The 14,998-nt window shown below is 42.9% G+C and overlaps 1 protein-coding gene across 4 annotated transcripts in view; it reads right to left on the bottom strand.

Annotated features, from left to right (window-relative positions):
* SPECC1L (sperm antigen with calponin homology and coiled-coil domains 1 like) overlaps positions 1-14,998 on the bottom strand; it is a 72,310-nt gene that overhangs the window by 27,042 nt on the left and 30,270 nt on the right. For 2 of the 4 annotated variants that reach the window (XM_073674136.1, XM_073674144.1), the window contains exons 1-2: positions 8,549-8,808; positions 7,618-7,795 (exon numbers count right to left, since the gene is read on the bottom strand). In XM_073674136.1, coding sequence (XP_073530237.1) covers positions 7,618-7,795; positions 8,549-8,583 — 213 coding nt within the window. In that variant the 5' untranslated portion in view covers positions 8,584-8,808. Of the gene's footprint in view, positions 1-7,617; positions 7,796-8,548; positions 8,809-14,998 lie in introns of those variants that run through there. The other 2 variants (XM_073674153.1, XM_073674161.1) reach the window with 1 other exon arrangement.

Here is a 14,998-nt window from a genome sequence, read left to right as displayed (position 1 = left end):
ATGTTGTTGTGGGGTCTTTTGTAACCTTGGATGAGTCGTCGCTGTGTTTTTGGGGTAATTTTGGCCACTCCTAAAAAGCTTCATCACTGTTCCAAGTTTTCGCCATTTGTGGATAATGGCTCTCACTGTGGTTCACTGGAGCCCCAAAGCCTTAGAATTGGCTTTATAACCTTTTCCAGACTGATCGAACTCAATTACTTTGTTTCTCATTTGTTCCTGAAATTCTCTGGATTGCAGCATGAGGTCTAGCTTTTGAGGATCTTTTGGTCTACTTCACTTTGTCAGGCAAGTCCTATTTAAGTGATTTCTTGATTGAGAACAGGTGTGGCAGTAATCAGGCTTGTTTTTCTTTTTCCCTTAATAATGAAGACCTTCATTTAAAAACTGTATTTTCTGTTTGCTTGTGTTATATTTGTCTAATATTTTAAATTGCTTTGTGACATGAAACATTTAAGTGTGACAAACATGCAAAAGAATAAGAAATCAGGAAGGGACAAACTTTTTCACACCACTGTAAATGAGGTATCGCTGTAATCTTACTGACTCGAAGAATAAAGATGTCTTTTCTTTTTAGGCATGCATAAAAGCGCAAGCGGCCACAGTTTTGTGCACCTCTGAAACAAAGGACACCGCTGAACAGAGTCCAGACGAGTCCAGAGTAACTCTGCCACCTCATTATAGTGAATGGATCCCTCGGTGTTTCATCTGAATCACGTCACTCGGAGATTTAGATGGAAACCCTGATGCAAGTACTCTGCGTGGAGCGCAGGATAAATGTGATCCGAAACATTATGTAAAATGTTCCCAATAAGAGCTGCAACTCAATCCACAAAAAAAAAACCCACTCAGGTCCGCCATCTGTTAACGGAAAAAATAGGTGGCTTCCACGTTACTGGTAGTACAAAGGCTCTGGAAAAGCGCTATGACTTATCGCCCCCCAAAAGAAATTCACCTAATTCTGAAATCACAAATCCAAATCCCCCCTCCCTTCTGAGCCCAAGTGTGCCTAAATTGGAGTTAGCGTCCACATGTTTGACAGGGGTATAATTCCCAAAATAGATCACTTGAGGGGGGATTCTGCTCTTCTAGCACTCAGGGTCTCTGTATATGAAATCCGCAAACTATTCTAGGAAAATCTGCGCTCCAGGAGGCAAATAGCGCTCCATCCATCCAGAGTCTCGCAGTGTGGCTAAGCAGTACTGTACAACCATATATGGGGTATTGCCAAGTTCAGCAGAAATTGTGGGACACATTTTGGTGCCATTTTTACTCATGTCCTAGCGTGAAAATGTAAAATCTGGGGTTAAAACAAAATTTTTGTGGTAAAAATGAAATTTTTTTTCTTCACTGCCGAATGGTATAAAATTCTGTGACACCCCCGTGCTGTCAGTATGATCACTGTACCCTTAGATGAATTCAATGAGAGGTGTAGCTTGTAAAATGGGATCACTTATGGAGGATTCTGCTGTTCTGGCACCTCAGGGGCTCTCCCAGTGAGGGTCATGGCACATGTAGGGTGTTGGCGCAATCAGGAGAAATTGCACAACAAACAGAGGTCCATTTTTCCTATTCGTATTCATAAAAATGTAAAATTTGGGACCAAAACAACATTAGTGGAAAAAATTACCGTATTTTCCGGAGTATAAGAGGACTGGGTGTATAAGACGACCCCCAACTTTTCCAATCAAAATATAGAGTTTGGGATATACTCGCCGTATAAGGCTACCCCTCTTCTAACGCACATACGGTAAAAATTTAAGAAAAAATCAGATTTATTTTCAATATGGTAATTTTAAAGTGATGAACCTTACCGGATATTGGCTGGTTGTTGTATTCAAATCCTGCTTGGATTGGTCAGCTCTCCCTGTCTCCAAGACTATCAGAGTGGTAGCACATCCCTCTGGCTCGCCCTTGTATCCTATTACCGGTACCTCCTTCTCTGCCTCTCTGATCTCGCTCCTGAGGACTGCAGTGACGAGGTGAGGGGGCACCTCACCGAGAAAGTGTAAGTGAAGCAAGCTGCAGGCGTCCGGGACGCCCGGGGTATGTAAAAAAGAGAAAGAGCGGTGCTGTGCCTAGAAAAATACGCCTCTTTCACTCGTCTGGCCCGCCCTTGTATTACCTTCTTCTCTGCCTCTCAGATCTCATTCCTGAGGACTGCAGTGAAGCAGCGCAGGCGCGCATGTGCAAGATCTGAGAGGCAGAGAAGAAGGTAATACAAGGGCGGGCCAGACGAGTGAAAGAGGCGTGTTTTTCTAGGCACAGCACCGCTCTCTCTCTTTTTTCCATACCCCGGGCGTCCCGGACGCCTGCAGCTTGCTTCACTTACACTTTCTCGGTGAGGTGCCCCCTCACCTCGTCACTGCAGTCCTCAGGAGCGAGATCAGAGAGGCAGAGAAGGAGGTACCGGTAATAGGATACAAGGGCGGGCCAGAGGGATGTGCTACAGCTCTGATAGTCTTGGAGACAGGGAGAGCTTATAAATTACCATAAACACCGTATTTTTCAGACTATAAGATGCACCGGACCATGAGACGCACCTAGGTTTTAGAGGAGGAAAATAGAAAAAAAATGTAAGCAAAAAATGTGTTCACGATGCACTTTTAAGGGGGAGGGGTCTTCTGCTGACACTGGTATAGGGGAAATGTCCCCCAATTCTGAGAATATCCCCCATCCTGGTATGCCCCCCCCCTTCCTTTTATACGTGGCCCTCATCCCCGTCCTGGTATGCATGGCCCCCCTCATCCCCGTCCTGGTATGCATGGCCCCCCTCAGCCTTATCTTGGTATGCATGGTCCCCCTAATCCCCATCATGCTGCACATTAAAAAAAAAAAAAAAAACTCCTACTCACCTTTCTTCTCTCCTCCAGCGCTGCGTCCTGTCTGCCCACACTGAGCTCGCCATGTGAGCCGTGCATGGGGCTACCATGCGCAGCTCACAAGGAGAGATCAGCTGCCGGAAGTCACTGCTCCCCACGCCGGGACTTTGTGCGCGGGGAGCAGTGACTTCATGCTCCTTAATAGCCGGCACACAGCGTAGCCGCAGCGCGGCTCCTGCTGCTGCCGGGCGATCAAGTGTGGCCGCTATTAAAGGGCATGAATATTCACCCCTCCCCACGCCCATGGGCGTGGAAAGAAGTTGAATATTCATGCCCTTTAACAGCAGGCACAGGCGATTTCGGCAGCAGCAGGAGCCGTGCTGCGGCTACACTGTGTGCCGCTATTAAGGAGCAGTGAATATTCATTTTCTTTAGCAGCGGGGACAGTGTAGGCTGCAGCAGGCGGCTCGTGCCTCCTGCGCCCCGCTCCCCGCATTAAATTTATATAGATATAGATATATACAGTACAGACCAAAAGTTTGGACACACCTCATTTAAAGATTTTTCTGTATTTTCATGACTATGAAAATTGTACATTCACACTGAAGGCATCAAAACTATGAATTAACACATGTGGAATTCTATAATTAACAAAAAAGTGTGAAACAACTGAAAATATGTCTTATATTCTAGGTTCTTCAAAAGTAGCCACCTTTAGCTTTGATGACTGCTTTGCACACTCTTGGCATTCTCTTGATGAGCTTCAAGAGGTAGTCACCGGAAATGGTTTTCACTTCACAGGTGTGCCCTGTCAGGTTTAATAAGTGGGATTTCTTGCCTTATAAATGGGGTTGGGACCATCAGTTGTGTTGTGCAGAAGTCTGGTGGATACACAGCTGATAGTCCTACTGAATAGACTGTTAGAATTTGTATTATGGCAAGAAAAAAGCAGCTAAGTAAAGAAAAACGAGTGGCCATCATTACTTTAAGAAATGAAGGTCAGTCAGTGCGAAAAATTGGGCAAACTTTGAAAGTGTCCCCAAGTGCGGTTGCAAAAACCATCAAGCGCTACAAAGAAACTGGCTCACATGAGGACCGCCCCAGGAAAGGAAGACCAAGAGTCACCTCTGCTTCTGAGGATAAGTTTATCCGAGTCACCAGCCTCAGAAATCGCAGGTTAACAGCAGCTCAGATTAAAGACCAGGTCAATGCCACACAGAGTTCTAGCAGCAGACACATCTCTTCAACAACTGTTAAGAGGAGACTTTGTGCAGCAGGCCTTCATGGTAAAATAGCTGCTAGGAAACCACTGCTAAGGACAGGCAACAAGCAGAAGAGACTTGTTTGGGCTAAAGAACACAAGGAATGGACATTAGACCAGTGGAAATCTGTGCTTTGGTCTGATGAGTTCAAATTTGAGATCTTTGGTTCCAACCACCGTGTCTTTGTGCGACACAGAAAAGGTGAACGGATGGACTCTACATGCCTGGTTCCCACCGTGAAGCATGGAGGAGGAGGTGTGATGGTGTGGGGGTGCTTTGCTTGTGACACTGTTGGGGATTTATTCAAAATTGAAGGCATACTGAACCAGCATGGCTACCACAGCATCTTGCAGCGGCACGCTATTCCATCCGGTTTGCGTTTAGTTGGATCATCATTAATTTTTCAACAGGACAATGACCCCAAACACACCTCCAGGCTGTGGAAGGGCTATTTGACCAAGAAGGAGAGTGAAGGGGTGCTACGCCAGATAACCTGGCCTCCACAGTCACCAGACCTGAACCCAATCGGGATGGTTTGGGGTGAGCTGAACCGCAGAGTGAAGGCAAAAGGGCCAACAAGTGCTAAGCATCTCTGGGAACCCCTTCAAGATTGTTGGAAGACCATTTCCGATGACTACCTCTTGAAGCTCATCAAGAGAATGCCAAGAGTGTGCAAAGCAGTCATCAAAGCAAAAGGTGGCTACTTTGAAGAACCTAGAATATAAGACATATTTTCAGTTGTTTTACACTTTTTTGTTAAGTATATAATTCCACATGTGTTAATTCATAGTTTTGATGCCTTCAGTGTGAATGTACAATTTTCATAGTCATGAAAATACAGAAAAATCTTTAAATGAGAAGGTGTGTCCAAACTTTTGGTCTGTACTGTATATACCCCCTCCTCCCCCAACATTCGGACTATAAGGATATATGCCCTATAAGACGACTCCTGACTTTTGAGAAGATTTTCAGGGGTTAAAAAGTTGTCTTATACGCCGGAAAATACGGTGAATTATTCTTTCTTCACCACCCAATGCTGTACATTTCTGTGAGGCACATGTGGAGTCAACATGCCCACTGCACCCCTAGATGAATTCATTGAGATGTGTAGTTTGTAAAATAGGGTAACTTATGGGGGTTCTGCTGTTCGGGCGCCTCATAGGCTCTGCCAATGTGACATGGCAACATCAAACCATTCCAGCAAAATATTAACTCCAATATGGCGCTTCTGCCCTTCTGAGCTTTGCATTGTGCCTCAAAACTAGTTTTCGACCACACGAGGGCATTGACGCACTCATGAGAAATTGCACAACAAATTTTGGGGCCAATTTTCCTCTGTTACCTTTGTGAAATTAAAAAATTTGGGGCTAAAGGAAAATTTTTGTAGGATAAATGTGATTTTTTTTTTTATATATACTCACAGCTCTGCGTTATAAACTTCTGTGAATTACCTGTGGGTTTAAGATGCTCACCACACATCTAGATACATTCCTCTCAAAGTCACTTCAAATGTGAGGTGGTCTCTCAAAAAAATGGTTTTGTAAATTTTGTTGGAAAAATGAGAAATCGCTGGTCAACTTTTAACCCTTATAGCTCCATAACAAAAAATATTATGTTTCAAAAATTGTGCTGATGTAAAGTAGACATGTAGGAAATGTTATTTATTAACTATTTTGTGTGACATATCTCTCTGATTTAAGGGCATAAAAATTAAAAGTTTGAAAATTGTGACATTTTAAATTTTTTTTGCCAAATTACGATTTTTTTCACAAATAAACGCCAGTCATATCCAAGAAATTTTACCACTATCATGAAGTACAATATGTCACGAAAAAACAATCTCAGAATCAGCGGGATCCATTGAAGCGTTCCAGAGTTATTATCTCATAACGTGACAGTGGTCAGATTTAAAAAATGAAAGCTGGTCATTAAGCTACAAAGTGGCTTGGTCCTTAATGGGTTAATTAGAAGGAAATGCGTTTTTCCTAGTTTATGCTGTCTAAACCTGGGGTGCATCTTATAGCAAGATGCGCCCTATAGTCCGTAAAATATGGTCATTTAATTTAAAGGGGGTTGCCCGGTCTGCAGTTACTATGTGCACATTGTTGACACCAAGAGCAGGCAGCTGCTCCTGCTTCACCAACCTGTTGCCGGACGCTCACCAGTGGGGGAACACGCAAAGGGGACTCCACGTTGGTTTTCATGAGTATTTTGTATATTGGAAATAGCTGATGCCTTTGCACCACAACTATTATTAATTCCTGTAATTTTTGTGAACATATAATATTATTATATAATGATTTAGCGATTGTTGTCCTGGGACAAGAACTCTGCCCTTAAAGGAGTTGTCCGAAAACTAACTAAATAGAGAATTATATTAAATTCAAAGTAAAAGAAAAACAAAAAAAGTAAGCACTTTTCTAATACACCGTACTTCAACTGAAAAATTTCAGGGGTAGTTTAGGGCTAAAGAAGGCCAAAATATAAGCCAGAGATCGCAATGACATCTATATGTACAGAACTTATTGACATATTGAAAGACTTTTCCACACTTTATTGTCAAAATTAAATCTATTTCTTAATCCAGGTTTGTTAGGCTATGTTCTCACATTGCGTTTTTTCAGCGTTTTTTTTTTCTGCAGCAAAACCTGATCTCTGGGCAGGTGGTTTTTGGTCAGGATTTTTCTTGCTTTTTTGCTTGTTTTTGGTGCGTTTTTTTCACTGTCCTATTGTATCTTTTATGAATGTACGTAAAGTTCAGTGAAAAAAAAAAAATCTCATTCTGGTTTTGGCACAAAAGAACACAGAAAAAAAGCTGAAAAACTTGACACCTGCTTTTTGGTGCGTTTTTTCAGCGTTTTTTTTCACCACCCATTACTTCCAATGGGTGAAATACCGCTGAAAGAAGTGACATGCTCTATTCTGCAAAAAAACATGCAAAGCACAAAATACTGATCAAATAAAGATCAATGTGTGTGCATGAGATTTCTGGAATCTCAGACTTTGCTGGTACTGTAAAACGCAGAATAAAGTTTACATAAAATAACGCATAAAAAAAAAAAACACAATGTGTGAACATAGCCTAAAAGTTTCAGCCAATGGAAAACTTTTCTAATGAAAGCCGGAACACATTGGTTGCAAGCAGACAAGCAGCAGTTTGGAGCTGGAACAGCGCCTGCACTCTTATTATTTTATAAGGGTGAACACTGTTATTGAGAAGTAGTGTACAACCCTTTCAAATATGGCATAGGAGGAATTCTTTACTCAAAAGATATAGTGAGAGCTCTACTGTAACACAATGTTTGTGTGAATTTTGGTCTAAGCTGAGACCTCAGGGACCACTCTGTATGGTCGTCACCGGCATGTCTGGGAACAGACACTAGGACACCATGATCCTTCAGCCTCTCACTAGCAATACTAATGCTTCTGACACATCTAATGTCGGAATAATTAACAAAAAATACATATAGAATATATATATTGTTATAAAGTAAATTAGAGTTTAGGTAGCAATTTTTGCGAACACCAGTTCTAACCTTTGATAAAGATGATCCTGGTCGGGGTGCCCTGGATGATGTAGGGGCACAGCTGTCCGACTTGGCCTTCTCACCACCCTGTGGTCTGTTGGTGACCGGTACTTTGGGCGCAGAGCCTACACTCCTGCTTGCTTTCCTCATCCTGGGCGGCCTGTTTGTGATGCATTTACAGCTGAATCTGTCAAGTAAGAATAGGACATCAATATATTAGACAGCATTTTTATGAACAGGTCTGCTGTTATGGCAAATGTTGGGCTAAATAAACAGCAAAATGCTTTGATATAATTTTACAGCTTTAAATAACCACTTTGGAGAGGAAAGGCCACATAAAAGCTAAACTACAAAGATAGGTCTCATCCTGATGGACAATAAAGCACAAAAGGGCTGTACGCAGTCCATGAGCCATATGATGCCCCGTGCAGCCAGGTATTCTGAAATATTCTTCCCTAAACGTGTTTCTAAAGAAAAACACCCCCGTAGTACAATATTCACTTTACTATGCCAGGTTTGTCCTTTTCAGATTCATAAACAATCCAACAGAAAAACCATGTATGTTTCTATATGAGATCAGGGGAACATTAAGGACCCATACCACTTCTATACGTGGTGAGCAGTGGTGCAAGGGAGTAAATCATAGACATATCTCGTATGTGCAGAATTTTACTACCAGCTGAGCATACATTTCACAGAATTAAATATATATATATATTCCTTATCGCATCACATAAGCTCAATACATACATCTGTTATGATCAGATACACTGCTATGTAAGCCAAAGGCAGCTGAAGGAGACAGCAGAGACTTATATGCAATTCCAAAAACCCACACACATTATATGGAATATCTTGAGGAGTCCTTATATACTTAATACAATTACTACATACCTGTCCATAACTTGCTAGAATACATAAAAGGTATCCTTTATGTTACCTGCTGTTAAGCTGAAGGCTTCTTGTAGAACACATGGTGAGACTGATCTGGACTACGTCCCGTATCTACCCATTACAGCGTTCTAGGATATTTATAGCTTTTGATGCCCGCTCTTGCACCTTTCAAAACTTGCGGTAACCCAATGAGCAGCGGTGCATCAGACATCAGTAAACACTCTGGATTCTTCTCCAGCATTGCATCCAGAGGGTCAGAGAGGCAACGGGATTTAGATTTAAACCAAGCAACTGATGTAGAGACAGCGTCTCGTATCCCGGGGACAAGTCTTCCTTATTTGGAGTCTCACACAGCACTGCGGGGATCTGACAGACATTAAACGCTCCTAATATTTGGAATTCCATGGAAATGACAGACAAGAGAAAGTTCATATTTGCCCTGCCCCCATCTAATGTCCAACACTAAACATACGGAATACATCTATCTATTACTATGCAAGATGATTGATGAAATACAAACATATGTAAGATGGTTGGCTACCTGTTTGATGTGAAAGGTTAAAATCCCAAATCAATTATTTTCTATGAGGGCTTCTACCAAAGATATTATCCTATGCAAACAGTGAGGTGAACAGAAAGCTTTTAAAAAGGTTCGATCACTGGGACTTCACTGATCAGTACACTCAAGGGGACCTCGTGCTCCTGTGGGTAACAGATTCTTCCATACAGGCAGCTGTCCCTTTCACTTGAACAGGCCTGAATTGCAGAACCATGCATAGCCTCCTGCCATAACTGTCTGACAGATGGGGGTCCCACCACAGTCCTGTCACAGACTGTCAGGAAAAGGTGGTCACGCATGCACATCTGAAAACCCATCTCTTCAAGAAAGCTTACAACCTGCAAAGAGCACACTGCCTCCTCACTAACACCGCAGCTGCTGCAACCCCCCAACCTACTGTCTCCTTCCCCACCATCCTGTAGAATGTAAGCCCACAAGGGCAGGGTCCTCTTCCCTCTGTACCAGTATCATTGTTAGTTTGTTCACTGTAATTGATATCTGTATTTTGTATGTAACCCATTCTCATGTACAGAACAATGGAATCAATGGGGATATAAATAATAGTAATAATAATCTCTCTATTCATTTTTAATCCCTTTCTGATTTGAGGCGTAATACGTACCTGTGCCATGGGCCTTAATTATCAGGTACGTATTATTACGTCTCAGTGATCGCGCCCACAAAGCCTCTGTTTGCCTCTGATGGCCACCGGGTGTCAGCTGATTCTGTCAGATGACACCCAGTGCCAGGAGCAGTCCCACATCGCTCCCAACACTTTAACCCACTAAATGCTGAGATCGCAGTATTTAGCGAGAGAGCAGAGGGACAGAGGCCCTACTTGGATCGGAGACCCCGCGACATCATCGCGGGGTCCTGATCATTGCCTTAGTGACCTGATGTCATCATGATGATCGTTGATGATTATGGCTTACAGCCAATGAGAACACAAAAGTCATTATCTCAGTAAATTAGAATACTTTATAGCAACAGCTTGAAAAATGATTTTAAAATCCAAAATGTTGTCCTACTGAAATGTATGTTCAGTAAATGCACTCAATACTTGGTCGGGGCTCCTTTTGCATCAATTACTGCATCAATGCGGCGTGGCATGGAGGCGATCAGCCTGTGGCACTGCTGAGGTGTTATGGAAGCCCAGGTTGCTTTGATAGCAGCCTTCAGCTCGTCTGCATCGTTGGGTCTGGTACCTCATCTTCCTCTTGACAATACCCCATAGATTCTCTATGGGGTTACGGTCAGGTGAATTTGCTGGCCAATCAAGCACAGTGATACTGTTGTTTTTAAACCAGGTATTGGTACTTTTGGCAGTGTGGACAGGAGCTAAGTCCTGCTGGAGAATGAAATTTCCATCTCCAAAAAGCTTGTGGGCAGAGGGAAGCATGAAGTGCTCTAAAATTTCCTGGCAGATGGATGCGCTGACTTTGGTCTTGATAAAAACACAGTGGACCTACACCAGCACATGACATGGCTCCCCAAACCATTACGGATTGTGGAATCTTCACACTAGACCTCAAGCAGCTTGGATTTTGTGCCTCTCCACTCTTCCTTCAGACTCGGGGACCCCGATTTAAAAATGAAAATTGGAATTCTGTGACCTTGTGGAATGTGTCAGCGACTGCCTTCTGGACATCTGTCAAGTCAGCAGTCTTCCCCATGATTGTGGAGCCTACTGAAACAGACTAAGGGACCTTTTTAAATGCTTAGGAAGCCTTTGCAGGTGTTTTTTGTGAATGATTTTAATTTACTGAGATAATGGCTTTTGTGTTTTCATTGGCTGTAAGCCATAATCATCAACATTAATAGAAATAAACACTTGAAATAGATCACTCTGTTTGTAATGACTCTATATAATATATAAGTTTCACTTTTTGTATTGAAGAACTGAAAGAAATTAACTTTTTGATGATATTCTAATTTATTGAGATGCACCTTTAAATCTGGTATCGCTATAATCGCACCGACCCGAAGAATAAAGTCATCTAATCACTTATACCGCATGAGGAACAGCGTAAAAAAAATAAAATAAAATAAATTCTTCACCTACTGGTGATTTGTTCATTCTGCCCCCCAAAGATTGCAGTAAGGCTCAGCTCACATTTATCCTGTGCTCTGCGCTGAGCGCTGAGCGCTTACACCGGGGTTTCCATGTAAATCTCTGAAATACCTGATTCAGACGGAACCCCTGGCGGACGTTTCGCTGTAATGAGGCAGATGGAGGCACTATGGATGCAGTCTGGCCTGTGATCCCACGGTGTCTGTCTTTCTATCAAGCATGCATAAAAGTGCTGTTGGCCACAGTTTTGTGAACCTCTGAAAAAACGACACTGCTAAACAGAGGCCAGACGGAGTCCAGAGTAAGGCCGGTTTCATGCGTCCCGATATCTCCGGTACTGGAAAAATCAGTGCTGGAGATATCAGTGTCCGTGTGCACCTGTGTGGCGTACTGCTGTGGAGAATGACTCGCTCCAGCGAACAGGCCCTGGAACGGCCCTCAGCGAGCGATGTCTTGTCACTCACTGAGCCCAGCGCAGCTTCGGGGCCCACTCGCTGGAGCGAGTCATTCTCCCCAGCTACTCGGCGTGAGCGGTCAGGTGGATTACAGCGGGGGGACATCTTCGGACATGCGAGTATAAGGATTTTTTTATTTTATTCTTATTTTTACATCAGGACACAGCGGGAGCAGAATACTACTCTCATCATGGTCCCTTGCTCGCGTTGACTGCAGTGCCGGCAGGGGACAATGAGGAGGGCATCGTTCAGCACTCGGGAACAGTGCTAACTGTACACTGATTCCCAGGCGCCGGTACGTGTCACACTGATGACACATGGACGTCATCTGTGTGTCAGCGTGGGACATTTTGTGGCCCGTGCAGTGTGAAAAAAAATTGACATGTCAATGTGTTTTGCCCACGGACACACGGTCCATGGAAACACACTGACGTGTGCACAGACCCATTCACGTGAATGGGTCTGCATGTGTATGTGTCTCCGGTATGCGTGGAAACTGTCACTACATGTACCGAACACACTGACGTGTGAAAGAGGCCCGACTCTGCTGCCTCATTATAGTGAATGGATCCCTCGGGGGTTCATCCGAATTACGTAGGAGCTGTGTATATGGAGTCTGCATACTATTCTAGGAAAATCTGCGCTCAAGGAGGCAGATAGCGCTCAGTCACTCCGAGTTTCACCATGTGGTTAAGCAGTACTGTACAGCCACATATGGGGTATTTCTACATGCAGCAAAAATTGTGTGACAAATTTTGGTGCCATTTTTACCCATTTCCCAGTGTGAAAATGTAAAATCTGGGTCTAAAACAAAACTTTAGTGGTAAAAATGTAATCATTCTTTCTTCACTGCCAATGGTGTAAAATTATGTGAGGCACATGTGGTGTCAACATGCCCACTTCATCCCTAGATGAATTCATTGAGAGGTGTAGTTTGTAAAAAGGGGTGTCTTATGGGGGGGTTCTGCTACCTTAGCGGCTCTGCCAATGTGACATGGCACCGTCAAATCGGCCCAGCAAAATATGACTCCAATATGGCGCTTCTTCCCTTCTGAGCGTTTCACTGTGCCTCAAAAGTAGTTTTTGACCACATATGGGGTATTTGCGTGCTCAGGAGAAATTTCACAACAAATTTTGGGGTCCAGTTTCTCCTGTTACCCTTGTGAAAATAAAAAATTGGGGCTAAAAGATCATTTTTGTGGAAAAAAAGTGTTTGTTTTTTTTATTTTCACGGCTCTACGTTATAAACTTTTGTGAAACACTTGGGGGTTCAAAGTGCACACATCTAGATAAGTTCCTTAAGGGGTCTAGTTTCCAAAATGGGGTCACTTGTAGGGGGGTTTCCACTGTTTAGGCACATCAAGGGCGCCTCAAACATGACATGGTGTCCACTAATTATTCAAGCAAATTTTACATTCAAAAAGTCAAATGGTGCTCCTTCGCTTCAGAGCCCTGCCGTGCGCCCAAACAGTGGTTTCTCCCAACATTTGAGGTATTGGCATGCTCCGGAGAAATTGCACAACAAATTTTGGGGTCCATTTTTTCCTGTTACCCTTGTGAAAATAAAAAAAATTGGGTCTAAAGTAACTTTTTTTTTTTTTTTTTTAACAAAAAAGGTTAAATGTTCATTTTTTTTCTTCCACATTCCAAAAATTCCTGTGAAGCACCTCAAGTGTTAATAGACTTTTTGAATCTGGTTTAGAGCACCTTGAGGGGTGCAGGTTTCAGAATGGTGTCACTTTTGGGTATTTTCTGTCATAAAGGCCCTTCAAAGTCATTTCAAATGTGATGTGGTGCCTAAAACAATGGTTTTGTAAATTTCATTGGAAAAATTAGAAGATCGCTGGTCAACTTTTAACCCTTATAATCCTAAAAAAAAAAAAAATTGGTTCCAAAATTGTGCTGATGTAAAGTAGACATGTGGAAAATATTAATAAAGCACACCTGTCAGCAGGATTGTGCTGAGTAAACTACATACACTGTCAGGTGGGCGACATTACTCTGATTAAAATGATACCTTGGTTGATGAAATTCATCCCGTGGGTCTTGTGTAATCTGTACTTTCAGTTTGGAGATAATGATATGCGCGTGCTTTGAGGCAGCTCTATCTGGTGCTCTGCTTACATATGCATCTGTATGCTCTTCTGACAGCTCACTGATCCTTCACGGACCATCCTCCTATATTACATAATGCATCTAGTAGTGCAGGGCTAGGTAAAATAGGAGGAAGGTCAGTGAAGGCACAGTGAGCTGTCATAAGAGCATACAGATGAATATGTAAGCAGAGCACCAGATAGAGTGCCCCCCCACAGGCCGCCCCAGAGCACGAGCATATCATTATCTCCAAACTAAAAGTAATGATCACACAAGAACCACAGGACGGATTTCATCAACAAATGTATCATATTAATCAGTGTAACGGCACCCCTCCCTGACAGTGTATGTAGTTTACTGAGCACAATCCTGCTGACAGGTGCGCTTTAACTATTTTGTGTAACATATCTCTCTGATTTAAAGGCATGAAAATTGAAAGTTTGAAAATTGTGAAATTTAAGCCAAATTTCCGATTTTTTTCACAAATAAATGCCAGTCATGCCAAATAAATTTTACCACTATCATGAAGTACAATATGTCACGAAAAAACAGTCTCTGAATCAGTGGGATCCGTTGAAACGTTCCAGAGTTATTACCTCATAAAGTGACAGTGGTCAGAATTGTAAAAAGCTGGCCTGGCCATTAAAGTGCAAACAGCCTTCGGGGGTAAAGGCGTTCTGAGAAATGCAGCGCAAGAGCACACGTCAATTTTCAGAGCGGCTATAAAAGCTAATAAAAAGAGCCAGAGATACGCAGTCATCTCTCATCTGACAGCAGTGTTCTAAAGGGTCATCTGCACCTATCATACAAGTATATCAACGGGAGCTGGTTAGCAAAAAAGCACTATAGGGTCTTAGCCGATAGCAACAGTTAGGTTAGTAGGGCATGCTTGCTCACCTGATGGGCTTATGTAGCCCACAACTATTTCAGAGCTTTGGTAGGCCAGTATACAACAAAGACTGCTCGGAAGTCGCAAGGATAAGGGGTTTGTTATTACAGGAGCTTGTATCTGTGGATGAAACACGCTACTGAAACCAGTAAGGCAACTTTTACCAGAAAGAAGAATAAAAGTTTTGTTGATTTTTGTTCATGCCTGACCAGGGCCCAGCACACAATGCATATTTATCCAGCTGGTGGGAAGGTATGCATCCGAGGGGGTGCAGCCTTTTTTGACACAACCATTATATCTGCTGCCTTGTGGCACATTAGCCAGTCCAGCTGTGTTGATACGGTCACATCCAAATAGTCAAATCACAATCACACCGAGATTCCCAAGCATTTTCTACTTACTTTTAGCAATCACCAGTTGCTCATTGT

The sequence above is a fragment of the Phyllobates terribilis genome, unplaced genomic scaffold (assembly GCF_046119375.1).
Source record: "Phyllobates terribilis strain yellow unplaced genomic scaffold, ASM4611937v1 Scaffold_1__5_contigs__length_1240528914, whole genome shotgun sequence".
Lineage (NCBI taxonomy): Eukaryota > Metazoa > Chordata > Amphibia > Anura > Dendrobatidae > Phyllobates > Phyllobates terribilis.
This window is presented reverse-complemented; position numbering and strand designations above follow the sequence as displayed.